The 18,626-nt window shown below is 40.3% G+C and overlaps 2 protein-coding genes across 8 annotated transcripts in view; one reads left to right on the plus strand and one right to left on the minus strand.

Moving 5' to 3' along the window:
• LOC131221206 (uncharacterized) overlaps positions 1-17,437 on the plus strand; it is a 118,251-nt gene extending 100,814 nt beyond the window's left edge. For 5 of the 7 annotated variants that reach the window (XM_058216386.1, XM_058216384.1, XM_058216385.1 and 2 more), the window contains 2 exons: positions 16,069-16,398; positions 17,054-17,437. In XM_058216386.1, coding sequence (XP_058072369.1) covers positions 16,069-16,398; positions 17,054-17,176 — 453 coding nt within the window. In that variant the 3' untranslated portion in view covers positions 17,177-17,437. Of the gene's footprint in view, positions 1-16,068; positions 16,399-16,853; positions 16,968-17,053 lie in introns of all 7 variants that reach the window. The other 2 variants (XR_009159103.1, XR_009159102.1) reach the window with 2 other exon arrangements.
• LOC131221208 (uncharacterized) lies at positions 413-1,748 on the minus strand. The gene is made up of 2 exons (XM_058216388.1): positions 968-1,748; positions 413-884 (listed from the first exon to the last, which is right to left on the minus strand). Exons 1-2 carry the CDS (start codon positions 1,707-1,709, stop codon positions 568-570), a joined length of 1,059 nt encoding a protein of 352 aa, XP_058072371.1. The 5' UTR covers positions 1,710-1,748; the 3' UTR covers positions 413-567.
• Positions 17,438-18,626: the final 1,189 nt, after the last annotated feature.

An 18,626-nucleotide genomic window follows, 5' to 3' on the forward strand; every position in this document is an offset into this window, starting at 1 on the left:
GTGCTCCGCCGAATTTTCAGCCCTCTTACAAGGTCAGGTTCTGGAAATCTGCGGTAGAGAGAAAAACGGCTGCAACTATTGATAGATTTGTAGATGGAATGCTTGTAGAAGAAGAGAAATATGGATGGAAGAAGGTGAGGGCGAATCAGGATAGATGTGGCTTCGCACCACGGTAGTTAGCCCTTCGAACAAGGGAGGGCTTCACACCCAATTAGGTTTTCATAACTCGGAAAGGAGCAAGAAAACGCAGCAATTTTTATTAATATTTATTGAATCAAAAGAACTACAAGGGGTGCCTATTTATAAGAAAACCCTATACCCCAAAACTCGCGCCATATGTGCAACATATTACTTGGCGATGAAGTAAATCCAATGAAAACCAAACAAAGAAATCTAAAGCATTCATGATGTTCTAAATAATAACAATAAGCAAAACCTAAAATATGAAATCAATCCGACTAGTGGGTCACAATCATAAGATCGCATGGTGGGCTTTTCTTGACTGTCGGGCTTACTTTTTTGAATCAAAACTTCGTCTCCTAACTAGGAGGCCCTCCCTGGACGTCGTCATCGATCCAGATCGACGATGGGGTCCTCCTTCTGGCGTATGTGCATAAGGGGCATCGTGCGTGCATGTGTGCGCGTGATGTCCTCATCAATTCTCCCCGGCTGCGAAGATTTCGCCACTGGCGAAATAAAACTCCTGAACCGCTCCAGGATGTCAGGATCAAGTATCTGAAGCTCCTCCTCAGTGAGCCACATGCTGTTTGAAGCTGGACGTAACTTCCATTTAACCAGGTGCTTCTGAAACCTGCCGTTTGACGTTGAAACTATCTGATGGTCCAGGATATCCTCTATTTCCTCTCTGGGTGTGTGAAGGTTAGGTATGGGAGGCAAAGGCTAGGAAGAAAGGTCAGGAAGAGTAGGTATGGAGGTAGAGGCTGGAAAAATGGGTCGGGACAGGTAGGTATGGGAGGTAGAGGCTGGGAAAATAGGTCGGGACGGGTAGGTATGGGACGTAGAGGCTGGGAAAATGGGTCGGGAAGGGTATGTATGGGAGGTAGAGGCTGAGAAAATGGGTCGAGAGGGGGCCATGGATCAAGGGATAAATCTAGAAAATCAGGATGGGTGGGCGAATGGCCGATCAAAGTATCAGTGGTCCCCTGAAAAGTAAGTAAATCATCTACATCGAATGTAGAAGTAATTCCCATGGAAGGTGAAAGATCTACCTCATACACATTGAGACTGTTTCGTTTTATAATTTTGAAGGGTCCAGCGTTACGCGCGTGTAACTTACGAATGGCCCACGGAGGGTACCGCTCGGGCCTGATGCGGACCATTACAGAGTCCCCAACATTGAATTCTTTGAAACGTTTATGCTGGTTTGCAGAAAATTTGTAATGTTCATTACTAGTAGTAATCTTCTGCCTGATTTCTTGATGCCATGAATGAATGTGAAGCGCAAAAGACTCTGCAGGCCCTGACGCCCTATGGGACAGTGACATAGGGACAAGATCAATAGGTTTCCCAGGTTTATAAACAGTATCGACTTCATAAGGACTGAGACTTGTGGACCTATCGATAGAACTATTAAACGCAAACTTGGTTGTAGGTATTACGGTGCCCCATGTTCTGTTGTGCTCTATATCCCTCCTAGGAGGAGACTCATCCGGTAGATCATCGGGAAAGACATCACGTAACTCATCCATTACTGGAATGGCCTCAGTGGGTAACTCTACAGTAGCCTCTGGTGCACTCTCTAGAGTCACAAGGCCACACATATTGCACCCCTCAAAATAGTGGTCTTGATGTCGCTCATGGGGTGGGTGCACGAGTGCACACCCATGATTGATTCCTTGACCAACTCCATTCATTGGTCTATCCTCCAAGCCACCTGTCTGAGATTGGACATTTACCCCAATGGTGGGGTTTGTCCTGGCGATGGTTTTTAGTCGGGTAATGTGCACATCAAGCTGTTCAAAGCATTGGTCCATTTCCAAGCGCTTATCCAAAAACTCGATTTGTTGGGATAGCTTGTTTAGTGACTCTAGCAGTTGTTCCATGTTTAGTGTAGGTTGCAAACCAAAATTCAGCAATATAGTTGTCAAAATATAAGAAAGTTTTATTTATTTATTTTTTAAAAAAAAGAAACAACCTAGTTTCTAAAAACGAAAAAGGAAAGTTTTTGAAAACAAATTAGGAAAGTTTCTAAAAAAGCAACCTAGTTTCTAAAAACGAAAAAAAGGAAAGTTTCTAAAAACAAATTAGGAAAGTTTTTAAAAAACTTGTTTCTAAAAACAGAAAAAGAAAGTTTCTAAACCTAAAAATAAAAAGCTAAGTTAATTTATAAAATAATTCAAATAAAGGGATAACAGAAAATTTCAGCAGCTTACGTCAGGGTTTATGGACCTATAAACAGCCATATATGATGGGGATTGATGCGTAATGGACATAAACAACTAAACCCTAAACATGTAATGCATTCCCCTATAAGAACCCTAAGCTTTGATACCAAATTTGATGCAAGACATGAAATTCAAATATGATGTGCGAGATTTCAGGCTTAAGATCACGTTAGTTTAGAAACAATTACACAAATTCCATATCCCACATGAAAGTCCAAACCATTCAATTAAGGGGAATCTATGCGGGTCTAGGCCAACACATGTTAGGGCTGGACCAATAAAAATTATGAACCAAACGATACTGAAAGATAAGAAATAATCATCCACACATTCACAGTAATCAGTCTCGAGTCCAAGGGATTCACTAATTTCAACTCAAGGAACCCTAAGGTGAGAAGAATGGCAAATAAATTAAGGATAATATAATCTAGGGTTAAGGTTTATAAAAAAAAAAAATGGCATGAGAGGTTAAAATAAGAAGAAAAGCTGAACCGGAAGACAGTTCACTGCGTGTGGACAACAACAATGGCCCAGACGCACGTGCGTGTGATCACAGCCGCACGTGTGTGGGGCCCACTATTCATAAAAAAAGGCAACCTTGGCCCTGGTTGGCCAGGGATGGACTCCAAAACCTCCAAATCTCAGCTCGATCCAATGCACGGTTTGTGCGTGGTGCCCCACTGAAGTTTTAGCCCTCCTTCAGTGCCATATTCTAGAAATTTGCGGTAGAGAAAAACGATTGCAACTATTGATGGATTTGCAGATGGAATGCTTGTAGAAGAAGGAAAATTTGGATGGAAGAAGGTGCGGGCGAATCGAGATAGATGTGGCTTCGCACTACGGTAGTTAGCCCTTCGAAGAAGAGAGGGCTTTACACCCAATTAGGTTTTCATAACTTGGAAAGGAGCAGGAAAACGTAACAATTTTTATTAATCTTCTTTGAATCAAAAGAACTATAAGGGGTGCCTATATATAAGAAAACCCTATACCCCAAAACTCGCGCCATGTGTGCAACATATTACTTGGCGATGAAGTAAACCAAAATAAAAACCAAACAAAGAAATCTAAAGCGTTCATGATGTTCTAAATAACAACAATAAGCAAAACCTAAAATATGAAATCAATCCGACTAGTGGGCTACGATCATGAGATCCCATGGTGGGCTTTTCTTGACTGTCGGGCCCACTCTTTTGAATCAAAGCTTCGTCTTCTAACTAGGAGGCCCTCCCTGGACGTTGTCATCGATACAAATCGATGGTGGGGTCCTCCTAGCGTACGTGCGTAAGGGGCGGCGTGCGTGCGCATGATGTCCCCATCAATTCTCCCCGGCTGCGAAGATTTCGCCACTGGCGAAATAAAACTCCTGAACCACTCCAGGATGTCAGGATCAAGTATCTAAAGCTCTTCCTCAGTGAGCCACGTGCTGTCTGAAGCTGGGCGTGACTTCCAATTAACCAGGTACTTCTGAAACCCGCCGTCCGACGTTGAAACTATCTGATGGTCAAGGATATACTCTATTTCTTCTCTGGGTGTGTGAAGGTTAGGTATGGGAGGCAGAGGCTGGGAAGAAAGGTCAGGAAGAGTAGGTATGTGAGGTAGAGGCTGGAAAAATGGGTCAGGATGGATAGGTAGAAAAGAACTATGGATGGAAGAAGGTGGGGGCGAATCGGGATAGATGTGGCTTCGCACCACGGTAGTTAGCCCGTCGAAGAAGGGAGGGCTTTGCACCCAATTAGGTTTTCATAACTCAGAAAGGAGCAGGAAAACGCAGCAATTTTTATTAATCTTCATTGAATCAAAAGAACTACAAGGGGTGCCTATTTATAAGAAAACCCTATGCCCCAAAACTCGAGCCATGTGTGCAACATATTACTTGGCGATGAAGTAAACCAAAATAAAAACCAAACAAAGAAATCTATAGTGTTCATGATGTTCTAAATAATAATAATAAGCAAAACCTTAAAATATGAAATCAATCCGACTAGTGGGCCACAATCATGTGATCCCATGGTGGGCTTTTCTTGACTGTCGGGCCCACTCTTTTGAATCAAAACTTCATCTCCTAACTAGGAGTCCCATGGTGAGAGATTTCAGGCTTAAGATCACGTTAGTTCAGAAACAATTACACAAATTCCATATCTCACATGAAAGTTCAAACCATTCAATTAAGGGGAATCTATGCGGGTCTAGGCCTACACATGTTAGGGCTAGATTAATAAAAATTATGAACCAAATGATACTCAAAGATAAGAAATAATCATCCACACATGCACAGTAATCAGTCCCGAGTCCAAGGGATTTACTAATTTCAACTTAAGGAGCCCTAGGGTGAGAAAATGGGCAAATAAATTAAGGATAATGTAATCTAGGGTTAGGGTTTATTAAAAAAAAATGGCATGAGAGGGTAAAATAAGAAAAAAATACCTGAACTGGAAGATAGTTCCCTCACGCGGACAGCAACAATGGCCCAAACGCACGTGCGTGTGATCACGGCCGCATGTGTGTGGGGCCCACTACCTAGAAAAAGGCAACCTTGGCCCTGGTCGGCCAGAGATGGACTCCAAAAGCCCCAAATTTCAGCTCGATCCAATGCACGGTTTGTGCGTGGTGCTCCACTAAAGTTTCAGCCCTTCTGTAGGGCCAGATTTTGGAAATCTGCTATAGAGAGAAAAACGGCTGCAACTATTGATGGATTTATAGATGGAATGCTTGTAGAAGAAGAAAAATATGGATGGAAGAAGGTGAGGGCGAATCGGGATAGATGTGGCTTTGCATCAAGGTAGTTAGCCCGTCGAAGAAGGGATGACTTCGCACCCAATTAGGTTTTCATAACTCAGAAAGGAGTAGGAAAACGCAGCAATTTTTATTAATCTTCATTGAATCAAAAGAACTACAAGGGGTGCATATTTATAAGAAAACCCTATACCCCAAAACTCGCGCCATGTATGCAACATATTACTTGGCGATGAAGTAAACCAAAATAAAAACCAAACAAAGAAATCGAAAGCGTTCATGATGTTCTAAATAATAACAATAAGCAAAACCTTAAAATATGAAATCAATCCGACTAGTGAGCCATGATCATGAGATCGCATGGTGGGCTTTTCTTGACTGTCGGGCCCACTCTTTTGAATCAAAACTTCGTCTCCTAACTAGGAGTCCTATGGTGTGAGATTTCAGGCTTAAGATCACGTTAGTTTAGAAACAATTACACAAATTCCATATCCCACATGAAAGTTCAAACCATTCAATTAAGGAGAATCTATGCGGGTATAGGCCTACACATGTTAGGGCTGGATAAATAAAAAATTATGAACCAAACGATACTCAGATAAGAAATAATCATCCACACATGCACCGTAATCAGTCCCAAGTCCAAGGGATTCACTAATTTCAACTCAAGAAGCCCTAGGGTAAGAAAATGGGCAAATAAATTAAGGATAATGTAATCTAGGGTTAGGGTTTATAAAAAAATGGTATGAGAGGATAAAATAAGAAGAAAACCTGAACTGGAAGACAGTTCCCGAGCACGGACAGCAACAATGGCCCAGAGACACGTGCGTGTGATCACAACCACATCTGTGTGGGGCCCACTACTCAGAAAAAGGCAACCTTGGCCCTGGTTGGCCAGGGATGGACTCCAAAACTCCCAAATCTCAGCTCGATCCAATGCACGGTTTGTGCGTGGTGCTCCACCGAAGTTTCAGCCCTCCTGCAGGGCTAGATTCTGGAAATCTGCTGTAGGGAGAAAAACGGCTGCAACTATTGATGGATTTGCAGATGGAATGCTTGTAGAAGAAGGGAAATTTGGATGGAAGGTGGGGGCAAATCGAGATAGATGTGGCTTCGCACCACGGTAGTTAGCCATTCGAACAAGGGAGGGCTTCGCACCCAATTAGGTTTTTATAACTCGGAAAGGAGCAGGAAAACACAGCAATTTTTATTAATATTCATTGAATCAAAAGAACTACAAGGGGTGCCTATGTATAAGAAAACCCTATATCCCAAAACTCGCGCCATGTGTGCAACGTATTACTTGGCAATGAAGTAAACCAAAATAAAAACCAAACAAAGAAATCTAAAGCGTCCATGATGTTCTAAATAATAACAATAAGCAAAATTTTAAAATATGAAATCAATCCGACTAGTGGGCCACGATCATGAGATCCCATGGTGGGCTTTTCTTGACCGTTGGGCCTACTCTTTTGAATCAAAACTTCGTCTCCTAATTAGGAGGCCCTCCTTGGACGTTGTCATTGATCCAGATCGACAGTGGGGTCATCCTTCTGGCGTACATGCGAAAGGGGTGGCGTGCGTGTGCGTGTGCACGCGATGTCCCCATCACGTACTCATTTAAGTTCCATCTTTGTCAAGGTGGACATTCATGATATATATGGTCCAGCTTGAGGGGGAGTGTTAATGGACCACCCATGTTGATCTCTCAAGTGATCCCATGTGTGGTTTAGTAGGCCATCTTGGTCTCTTATGTGGTTTCCAGTAATTTCTGGGCCAATTTATGTGTTGGGTTGAAGTTTAGGACCATGGGCTGATGTTATGTAATATCTTGAACCTTTGTCAAGGTGGACATTCATGATATATATGGTCCAGCTTAAGGGGGAGTGTTAATGGACCACCCATGTTGATCTCTCAAGTGATCCCATGTGTGGTTTAGTAGGCCATCTTGGTCTCTTATGTGGTTTCCAGTAATTTCTGGGCCAATTTATGTGTTGGGTTAAGTTCCCCCCCGCCCCCCTTCTCTCTCTCTCTCTCTCTCTCTAGTGTAAAAATCACACTGATATGATGATCGTAACCTTATGAATGAGCCAATTTATTATAATCATCTGTTTTACAAGCCATGGATTGCATGGTTAGAATCATCAAACCAAAGTGCTAATTTGGAATCGTAAGCAATACAAAGTGAGATCTATCAATAGATGCTTCAAGATGATGATTGGACCAATTTTGTTTTTCTTCTTAATCTTGATTGCAATTTTCCATGCTATTGATCGGATGCTTAGGATCATCCGATTGGCATGATTTTGCACCATGGCTTCTCCCTAGTTGTATTAAGGAATGGACAATTAAAATTGATTGTTGGACGTCCCACATGTCATTGAAAAGGTTTGGGGACATTGCTAACGGCCCCCCGATGGGGATGTTAGTAAAACCCTTGCTTATATTGTATGTCGTTAATTGTTTGTTATATTGCATTCATGACACTTATGATTGTAATCACATATTTTCACTCTGGATAATCTGTGGTGATTCTCATAATGTATAATTAAAATATGTTAAAAAAAAGTCCATTACAGTAAGAACCATGGTTCTGAAAATAGGTATCGTGTCGGCCGATATGGGTGTATCATGTCCATATCGGCTCTATACGATACGCGATACAGGGTTGTATTGGCCGTATTGGAATCGGTTGGACCGTATCAGCCCGTATCAGCCAATACATCCCGTATCGGTGCCGATACAGGCCGATAAGCCCATAAAACCCCAAATTTGAATTATTATTATTTTTTTCTTTCAAAAATTCACTCATGTCTCATCTTCTTCTTTTCATTTAAACCATGGAAGAATCTCAAAAACTCATTCTAGGCTAGATCTAGACCTATTTTGGGATCAAAATAAATGATTTGAATGCGATTCGACAAATCGAAGTGAAGTAGACCATTATGGGAAAAATCGGAAAGAAGGGTAAACCTTCACTTTTTTTTCTTTTTTTTAAAATAAAAATATTTTCATCTTCTTTTTATTGTATTTCCAATGTAATGGGCCATTGTTCACCAAATCATGTTTAATTTGTGTTCAGTTATTGCCTATTTAGTTGACCTTCAACCAGTGTTCGAAATATCGATACTATCGGCCGATATATCGGCCGATATTATCGTTATCGCACCTCTGCGAGACGATACACTCGCGATAACCCCCGGAAGATACCAAAAAACCCAAAATCTAGATATCGGCCGATATATCGTCGATATCGCACGATATTTTGACGATATCGGACATCATCATCCAAAAAAATTGGGAAAAAAAATTAGAGGGTGGATTTCGGTACCTGTAGAAGAGATCGCCATGATCGGAAGCTTCCATTTGGCGGGCCATTCGAATTGAAGCATCATTCCTAGGTTTCCACAAATAAAATCTCCGATTTTGGAGAGAAATCCCGAGACATCTTCGCCGATTTGGGAGAAATTTTAAGGTTCCGCCGATTTGGGAGAAATTTTAGGGTTCCGGAAGCCGGAACCCTCTCTGCTTCAAAAGTAAAGGTCGTTCGAGCCTTTTTTTTTTTACGCGGATTAGCTACTGACAGGTTGAGTCGCGAGATAGCTACTGAAGTAACGTCACCAAGTTACATGGGTCCCACTATGATGAATGTGTTATATCCACACGGTCCATTCATTTGGAGATATCATTTTAGGACATGAGTTAAACAACGAGGCGGAAAAATATCTGTAATGGACCCCACAACAGAAAACAGTGGAGAAAGTGACATCCACCGTTGAAACCTTCCTAAGGTCCACCGTGATGTTTATTTGAGATCCAACCCGTTAATAAGTTAAAAAATATATTATAAAAGGGAAAATATATATATATCAGCTTAATCGAAAACTTCTGTGGCCCTCAGAAGTTTTTAATGGTGGGCGTCACTATCTCTACCGCTTTCTATGGTGGGGTCCATTGGAGCTTTGAATCTTAGTCATTCTTAGGTTCATAGCATAAAATGTTCTCTCCAAATGGATGGACGGTGTGGATACAAAACATACATCATGGTGGGGCCCACGGAACTTGGTAACGTAAATTCAGTAGCTACTCAACCCGTCAGTAGCCAATCCGCAACCCCACCCTTTTTTTAATCAAAATCCATAACCGCGCACACCACCTAGCTATGTGTTGACGTCACCAAGTTCTGTGGGTCCCATCATAAGCTATGTGTTATATCCAGACCGTTCGTCCATTTGGCTAGCTCTTCTTAAGGCTTGAGCTGAAAAATAAGACAGATCCAAAGATCAATTGGACCACAATGCAAACAGCAGTGGTAGATTGAACGTCTACGATTGAAACCCTTTTGGTGGTCACGGAAGTTTTGGATAATATGATATTTATTTTTCCTCTTCATCCAGGTCCGTGTGACCTAATTAACAAATTGGATGGAAAATAAACATTATGGTGGGCCCTTCGAATATATTAATGGTGAGAATCAGTCCCCCACTACTATTTGCGGTGTGGTCCACTTGAGCTTTGGATATGACTCATTTTTGGGTTCATGATCTAAAATGATCTCTCCAAATGCATGAACGGTGTAGATATAATAAATACATTATTGTGGGGGCCATGTAACTTTGAAATATTTGTACAACTTGCACCAAGGAGTGTCGGCAGAGTACTAGGATTTCCTGCCAAAGCCTTCCTGCGCTTGAAACCTTAGTGGGGCCTGTCATTGATGTTTGTGAGGAATCCACTCCATCCATCTGTTTTGTGAGATCATTTTAGGACATTAAATAAAAAATGAGTAGGATCTAATACTCAAGTGTGCCAAAAATGTGAGGATTGAACATCCACACTTGAAATATTTGTGGGGGCACATAAGTTTTGAATCAGACTAATATTTGTATTTTCAATTCATCCATGTAGGAATAACGTTATGAACGGTATGGATGGCATGTTAACATCACTGTTGACCCAGGGAGGTTTCAACGGTAAGGAATTTTCCTACCCACCTTTTCCTTTAGTGTGGCCCACTGTAGTCTTGGATCCTTTTCATTTTTGCTCTCAAGTGCTAAAATAATCTCAAAAAATGAATGGACGAGGTGGATTTCTTATAAACATCACAGTGGGCCCCACCTAAGTTTTGAGCGAAGGAACATGGCAGGAAATTTGCATACGATCAACGCCCCACCCTAGTATGGTGGGAAGTGGATCCCCTAATGAGCAGTGTACTTTGTAAACTTTATGGGCGCACTATAATTCATGTATTTTATCCACTCCGTCCATCCATTTTACCAGATAAATTTATGGTTTGAATGAAGAGAAAAAACTACTATTAGCTTGATCCAAAACTTTTGTGGCCCATTAATGGTCAATCACCATTGTTTCCTATGGTATGGTCTACCTAATTATTGGATCTGTTTTATTTTTGGGATAATGTCTTGAAATGATATGGAAAAATGGATGGACGGGGTTGATACTGAATATAGTTGTCTTAGTTCAATCGGACAACGCATAGCTTAGGACCCTATACAAAGGAAATCTGTTATGTACACTTCTTTTTTGAAACTTTATGAATTAAAAGTGTGTATTAAGGGCCTTTTTAACAATCCCCAAAGTTTCATTAAAAAATTCAACCATTTTCCTAATGTTTCCCCATGTTTCCCAAAAAGTGCGATAAACTATGCGATACAAACGATATATCCCATGCGATAACCGATACGTATCTGTATCCCAAGGGTGCGATACATTGTGCGATACCGATATTTCGAACACTGCCTTCAACAAGTCAAATCAATAGACAACATTCTCATCAAAGAGTGGTCTGATACACCATTGAATACATGGTCAAAACACCAAAAAAAGAAAAGAAAAGAAGATAGATTCGTGAATATCTCAATTTTTCCTATTTTTCTGATATTTTTTTTGCTTAAAAAAATCTCACCGATATTTAGAGGTGTACACGAGTCGAACCGAGTCAAGCTTGGCACAACTCAACTTGGCTCGGCTCGCTCCTCGAGCCTGACTGGCCAGCTCGGCTCAGTTCGGTCAATAGCTTGGGCCAGTTCGAGCCAGTATTGAGCCGAGTTCCCCTATGCAGCATTTTCACAAACACCTGGACTGCACCTTCAAATTCTCATTGTATGTAAAACAGTAGCAGTGGTTTTACAGGTATTTCATCAAACACCTTGTAGGCAACATCAAAATAAAGAAAAAAATGGTATTTGTTTCATATACATACCTTCCCTCCCACCAACCGACACTTCATTGAGTCATTTCATCAAACACTTGGTGAGCAACATCAATATCAAAGTAACCAAGTCACCGAACTAGTTCGATCCGAGTTTGAGTCGAGTTGGGGATCGATCCGAGTCGAGTCGAGCTCAGGCGAAATTTTTTCGAGCTCAAAAAATCAGCTCGACTCTGCTCGGACTCAGTTTCGAACCGAGTCGAATCAAGCTTTTTCAAGTCGAGTCGAGCGAGCTAACCGAGCTAACTCAGTTCGTGTACTGCCCTACCGATATGGCCTCGATTCCGATACGTGACGCCGTATCGAATCATTTTTCCGCGGGACCGATACTGTCATTCAGAACCATGGTAAGAACTGATGATCAACCAAAACAGTTTTTAATTCTTAAATGCCTTATCGCCAAAATTTAGAGGTTAAAGACATAATTTTTCAGCAAGTCAGGTTGAGAAACAGCATTCTTGCACAAGAATGATCAGATACTTCATTGAATACATTTCAGAAACACATAATTAATAGATTGTTCACTTCTTTGTTTTTTTTTTTTTGTTCTGTTTATATTTTTCTTCATTTTCTGTTTAATGGATGTATTTTTCTTTGGTTCTGATAGTCTGATACACCCGATATCAGATCATTTTCTGAACCAGCTGATGTGCCCTCTGGTACTGATTTGTTGAACATTGAACACATTTTAGATTTTCTACGAAAGGATATGGCGCTAACAGTAATGCTGGCACCGTATCTGTAGACGTGGTCTGGTCGCATGGCAAACATGTACACAATCCAAATGTGTCTCTGTTAAGGCCTTTCATGGATGGGTCCATATGCCAAAAATCAGATCGGTCATATAATCCTAGTTGCCAATTGTAGGACTTTCTCGTTCAATGTGAACTGTTGGTTGGACTTCTGTTTCTATCCAGTAATAGGCTAGGATTACTATACTGGTAAATTTTTATGGGTATTACTCATCCATCGTAGGGCTAATAAACGAACTGTCTGGATCTTTTAAATGTGTGCCATGTGCATGGAGATTGACTGCTTGATAGCTAACTTCTACACATTGATGGTACTGGATCATTTCTCTTTCCTTTTCCGTTCTTGTTAAATTTAAAAGAATCAAATGGTTAAACCATATTAAAAACAGATAAAGCTCGCCATATACAATAAGCACTGTAAATCACATTTTGGTATCATATTCCTTGAAATATCTGCAAAATTTAGTATGTCTATAGCAGACTAGCTTTGCTGATTTAAATTCGTTAGGTTATTGCTGGACTTTCTTAAGGTTATGGCTGATTAGATGAAAGTGGATTTTCTACGTTAGTTGACTAGGTTATTAATGGCTGATTAGATGAAAGTCATACGTATTTCTAACGGGTTCTCTCTGTCCCTTACAAACGGGTTCTCTCTTTGTCCCTTACATCCGCCCGCTACCTGTTTGACAAATTGTTTCAAAGAAATATCTTATATCTTTTTAATGTAGTTACTTCTTGAGAAAAAGCATGCTTGTAGCATGAAATCTCATAGCAGAATAAATCCCGGATGGGAATTAGATTGGCTAAGTCATGTGCATATCATATGCATGACTCATAGTTGTTGTATCATTGTATGCTTGAGAGTGAATGATTCATATCATGATATGGTGATCATAGTGGGTTGTGGTGCGACACACGATGTGTCTATGATGAGTATGTAAACCGTCTAGATACATGATGTATTACATGAGACCCTTATGAGGAATTTAAATGTGGAACTTAAATGTATGAGGAGACCATATGAGGAAGGTCGTCCTATGTTTGCCTTGAAAACCATGACATATTGTGCTTGTATGTAGACTTATGCATATAGTAATTGTAAATGCGATGAAACATACTTTGTTATAACTTGAGTTGGACACCACACCAGAAATGTGTAATTCGACAGGACATGATTAGAGGGTCCGTGGGTGAAAGTCCCTAAACCCCGATTGGTACCATTGAGAGCGACCAATGCTTAGACCGGGTGGAAGAACAGAGCGCTGGAATGCCGAAATACCAAAGTAAGCAACGATTCCCACTGACGCGTGTCGATTGGTTGAGAGGTTTGCCCTGACCTGCTTATGGGCAAGCAAAGATAGGTTGTGTGTGACGAGCTCGTAAATTACTATCGTTTTGCCAGGCGACTTATTACTTTTCGCTGTTAAGCAAATAGTGAGGTTTAACATAAGTGGGTTAGACTAGTTCGGCCCGTGAACTATGTAGTCCCACCTCTATAGTTGACCACGGTGGAAAAGTCTACACAAGTGGGTAGTAATCATATGCGAGTCCCACCTCTGTTTTAGACCCTGGTGATCCAATTGAGAAATGTGGAAAGTTGTGGAAACGTTGAAAGAGTAGGCATTGTATCTTTATTTTATTGTTATCGAGCCAGAAAGCATGTGCATTAGAGGAGCATGACATGAAACATGCATTTTCACTGCACACACGCACTCACTGGGCTTAATAGCTCAAGCTTTCCTTTCTAATTTTTTTGTTACAGGTGAGAGTAGGGAGCTGCAGGAGTAGAGGCTACAGACTCCAGTTGTCCTTTTTGTTTTATACATATCAGTGTATATTTTTTTTGTAATACCCTGAATATGTACATCAAGTATAGTAAATATGACATGGTTTATGTTTTGTTTTTGCCTTGATGTGCTCAGTTGTACACAATAATATATGTTGAATATGATGAAATTTTGAGACATACATGCTTGTTGTCTTTACTTTCAGAAATCCTCCTTGCGGAGCTCCGCTTATGGGACTTAGGATGTGATAGTTGGAAGTCCCAAAATCGGAGTTCTACAGAGGCTGTCAACCAAAATTTAGTGTCCCATAATCATGGATTACCAACACTAGATTTAGGGTCGTGACAATGTCAACATTTAATTTTGAATACTAACATTGAAATAGTGATGCATTTGTATTGCATTAATATTAGCCTAGTAACTTGCATGTTTGTGCAAAACCTTCATTTTTATTTTTATTTTTGTTTTGCCAAAGGTGGACAGCACACCGTGAAGGTTTTTTTTTTTTTTCGTTTTCTTTTTTATTTTGTTAGCTTGTTAGTACACCCCACTGTCAGTTCACACGTTACTGTTAGCCACCCCCACTAGGTATCGATACCAAGACCTCAGTGTTGAAACAAGGTATCTTTCACACCATGAAGGTTAAAGATAAACAATACACCCAACAAGGGCTGTGGAAACCTTACCTCCCAAGAAAACTAGATACAAAACCTGCAAAAGAACAGAAGATCACAAACCAACTACATTAACATCTAATGCTAAAATTTCAGCTTTATCACTGAAATATTTTGATTTTTCTTTGGAAAGAATTTTATTCAACCCAATTAAAAAAAAAGAAGATGTGGAAATACAGCTCAAATCACAGCTCCAATCTGCTAATGCATCTGCAACACTATTTGATTTTCTAAGAACATGCCAAAAAGAGCAATGCAAAACAAAACAAAACAAAACAGAACAGAACAGAACAGAACAGAAAACAAAAACGAAAAAGAAAACCTTAAAACTTTTTTTAATTTTTGCCACCAATGGAAGCATGACACATCTGGAGAGAACCACATTATCATATCCATGAACCCCTCTTGAGTCACTTTCAACAACCAAAGTAAAACTAAGCAATTCTCTACAATATCTTAGACGTTAAATAATGCTCTGATTTCAGCAGTCATGTTAGTGCAATGGCAACAAAAAAGAGAATGCCATAATCACCATAGCCTTCCAATCATGGATCACACCACCAACCCCACCTCACCTGTATTGACTTGAGAAGCACCATCAATGTCCAACTTGAAGATACCAACTGGGAGTTTAGTCTGCAGCAGGAATTACACGTTGATCCTTGAACTGCTGAATGTTAGTTTTCAACAATGAAAGGGACAGCTTTTCCTCAAAAGAACATTCCTTTACTGAAATGTTGACCCTCAGATGCCCACTTGACCCGAGCAGGAGACGTATATCTGCCTTCAAATTTGATTTTGTTTTGAGATATCCATTACCTTCCATGGAATGAAAGAGAGTGGCATGTGTAATAAAGCTGAGGATTGGTTTTGAGATGAAGAAGAAAACCAATACAAAACCCGCTGCTGAAGCAAGGATCATATATTGGGAAAATTAAATAGATGCCTAAATGACACCACAATTACCCAGAAAATTACTATCACAAAAGAGATGGCCCATATCCTTCATGGAGACATAATAAATGCAGCAAATGCGCATAGAAGCCAGAGAATTTCTTTCTTCTTCGCAGCCAGTTCCATAGCCAATCACCCATTTAGAAGTTATTTGACTGAAAGTTGATACATATTGTTTACTTCAAATGGAATCTAATTTAACTACGTATGGTCCCAGACCATGTTTCTGTGAGTAGAATATGGATTATGAAATGTTCAGTGGCTGGGGCTCTTATCTCATGCACTGTTAAAGTTTGATGTAGTTATACTTCTGTATGAAAATTCCAATGCAATTCATGTCATGTCATACTGTAGAATATTGTGGTGCATATCACAAATGAACCCAGATAGGTACATCTAAGTTTATGGGAAACAGTTCTAGTGATACACAGGACAAAACACTATATTACTTGTTCTCTTTATCAACACTAAACCCTTTTTGTAGACTATGTGAGTAGCATTCTTTCTTATCCAATTTCGTGCTAAATGCAGATGGGTGCTGCTTTATCTGTTGGAGTTGATACAGATCCCCAGGCAATAACATCAGCACGTCAGAATGCTGCTTTGAACAACATAGAACCTGAGAAAATGCAATTGTACCTTGCTTCCAGCAACGTCAGCCCTCTTTTACCAAATGGAACAGTGACCAGAGATGTAGAAGGGTTGAGCTCTTATAGCTTGGAAATCATGGGTGAAATGGAAAATTTTGATGTCGTGATAGCAAATATACTTTTAAATCCCTTAATAGAGTTGGCAGATTATATTGTTGCTTATGCAAAGCCTGGAGCAGTCATTGGGGTCTCTGGTATCATGTCTGAGCAGGTATCATTTTTGCAGCCACCTCATTGACTTGTTTAAGTGTTGGCTTAATTGATGTAGATTCCACTCTTTGCAGTGAAAAAAATGTTTCAACCATAGTTGTAAAAGTCAATGGCGAGTCTTGGAACTCAGCAAGACAACTTGATGAGATTTCAAGCTGAGCCACTAGGAAACTCGCTTGTAAGTGCGATCCAGTCCCCAGATGAGAAAACTCATCGAGTTGGTTCCCAAATTTGGCCAAGTCAACACCGCTCATGGAGACTTGAACCCAGTTACTTAATTTAATGGAAACTTGGTCTATTGTTTTCTTGATAAACTACAAATAAAGCCACTAAGTTTCGAACTTGCAGCCTCCACTAAGGAAACAGCGACCTATGATCATCACACTGTCAGCTACAACTTTCTCTATTTTGTCTAATTTTATTTACTTTTTGACTGTTTGTAAATCATCATGTTAGCCTTCTCCCATTAATTTGGGGATGGCTTTCAAATGGTAGAATGCAAAAGTTTCAGTGTCTTCAGCACACCATGCATCAACCTTCCTCTGTTACCCAGGCTCTTGAAAGCAGCTGGTGGCTCCTTACACACAATAAATATTTCGACTATTATGACCCATCTTCCAATCAATGCGTTTGATCTTATCGTTTTACTAGTGCAGATTCCACAAATTGAGAAGCGTTACTCTCAGCACTTGAATAGCTTATCAGTGTCAGAGATGGATGGTTGGGCCTGCGTCAGTGGCATCAAGAAACAGAAAAAGGTGGAAAAGAGTTCTTCATGAGAATGAGAATGCATTTCAGCTTAATTGAACAGGATACACACACGCACACGCACACACAGACTTTGGGTGGGATCAGAAGCTAACATTGACGGAGGGCATCATCATACAACTCTCCGTATTTGACAAACTGTAGGAAAGCGCATGTGCTTAATTGGCGTATAAACATTTCTATGACAATATTCCCTGTCCAATGAATTTGTACTAATTGATTTCAATATTAGTGGAAATTGCCAAAAGTAGTTACCGTCCTTGGCATTGCAATTTCACTTGTTGCAAGTTCGGATGAGTCAAATCCTCCCCCTCCCGTTTTGTTTTAGCAACGTATCCTACGGTCCTCTCACCGAGGGCATCTATGGTTGCTGGTAAGCACTAGTCAATTCGAATGTTTCTGTTTGGTTGAACTGAGATTTGGGAAATTCTTAAATTCCCACTCGGTGGAATACTACCACTGAACTCCCATCGTACAAAAACTGACTGAGGTCAGTGGAGTGGAGCTGGTTTGATGGAAATTTTGCATCAGGCACACTGCCCTATGCACTTCCATCATTCCAAATGGCACACTTAGAGAGAAAGAGAGGATTCAAGCTACATGTAGAGAGAGATGGGGGAGAGGTTCCCAGCTACACAAATTGGGTGTGTACTACACGGGAGGGGAGAACCTGCCGTGCCTCAAACTTGGTGAAAGAGCTCATAAAATTTTCAAGCTCTGAATTTGGCAGTGACAATCTCCATAGTACTTTATTCTCGGCTTGTATCTCTCATGCGCCATGTTTCGATCCTAATATCACACAAGGAAGATTTTCATAGTGATTTTTTTTTTTTTAATTTTATTTTAATTGAGTATAACCATTAGTGTTCCAAAATTTTTTTTTTAAAAAAAAATCATTACATATCTTTTGAATACAGTGCTGAAAAGCGAAATACAAAATATAACAAAAGTCTAAAAGATCAGGCACATGCTCATGTCTCGATGTTGTTGCAATCTGGCATAACCTACACTTAAACAATGTACATAAGTTGATTGTAAAGCTTATAAATATGTGTGCATTTGTGCACAATGCATATGACAAGTATACAGATATTAAAGTAAGTGGAAATGATGGAGGACTAAATTATTAAGTCCATAAATGCTATTAGCCGTATCAAAGCTATGCAATGAAAGGATTTACATGGCCGTATGCTAAAGATGAACACAACATGAAAATCCTTAACTGGTCTACATATCAAAATAGTTCACAATTGGATCATCACTAGGGTTTAGTACACTTCCGACACTGACTGTTGCCCATCGCCCAAGCAAATGCAAGAGACCTCACTATCTATTTCGTCAGTGGCACATGAAAACCACTCGACTCGTGGATAGCGAGCTCATTTCACAAGCTAGTTAGACTCAACATAGCATATAGTCCTTTGCACCCGGGTGGGTACGATCAACCCCTCCCCCTCCCCA

The sequence above is a fragment of the Magnolia sinica genome, chromosome 12 (assembly GCF_029962835.1).
Source record: "Magnolia sinica isolate HGM2019 chromosome 12, MsV1, whole genome shotgun sequence".
Lineage (NCBI taxonomy): Eukaryota > Viridiplantae > Streptophyta > Magnoliopsida > Magnoliales > Magnoliaceae > Magnolia > Magnolia sinica.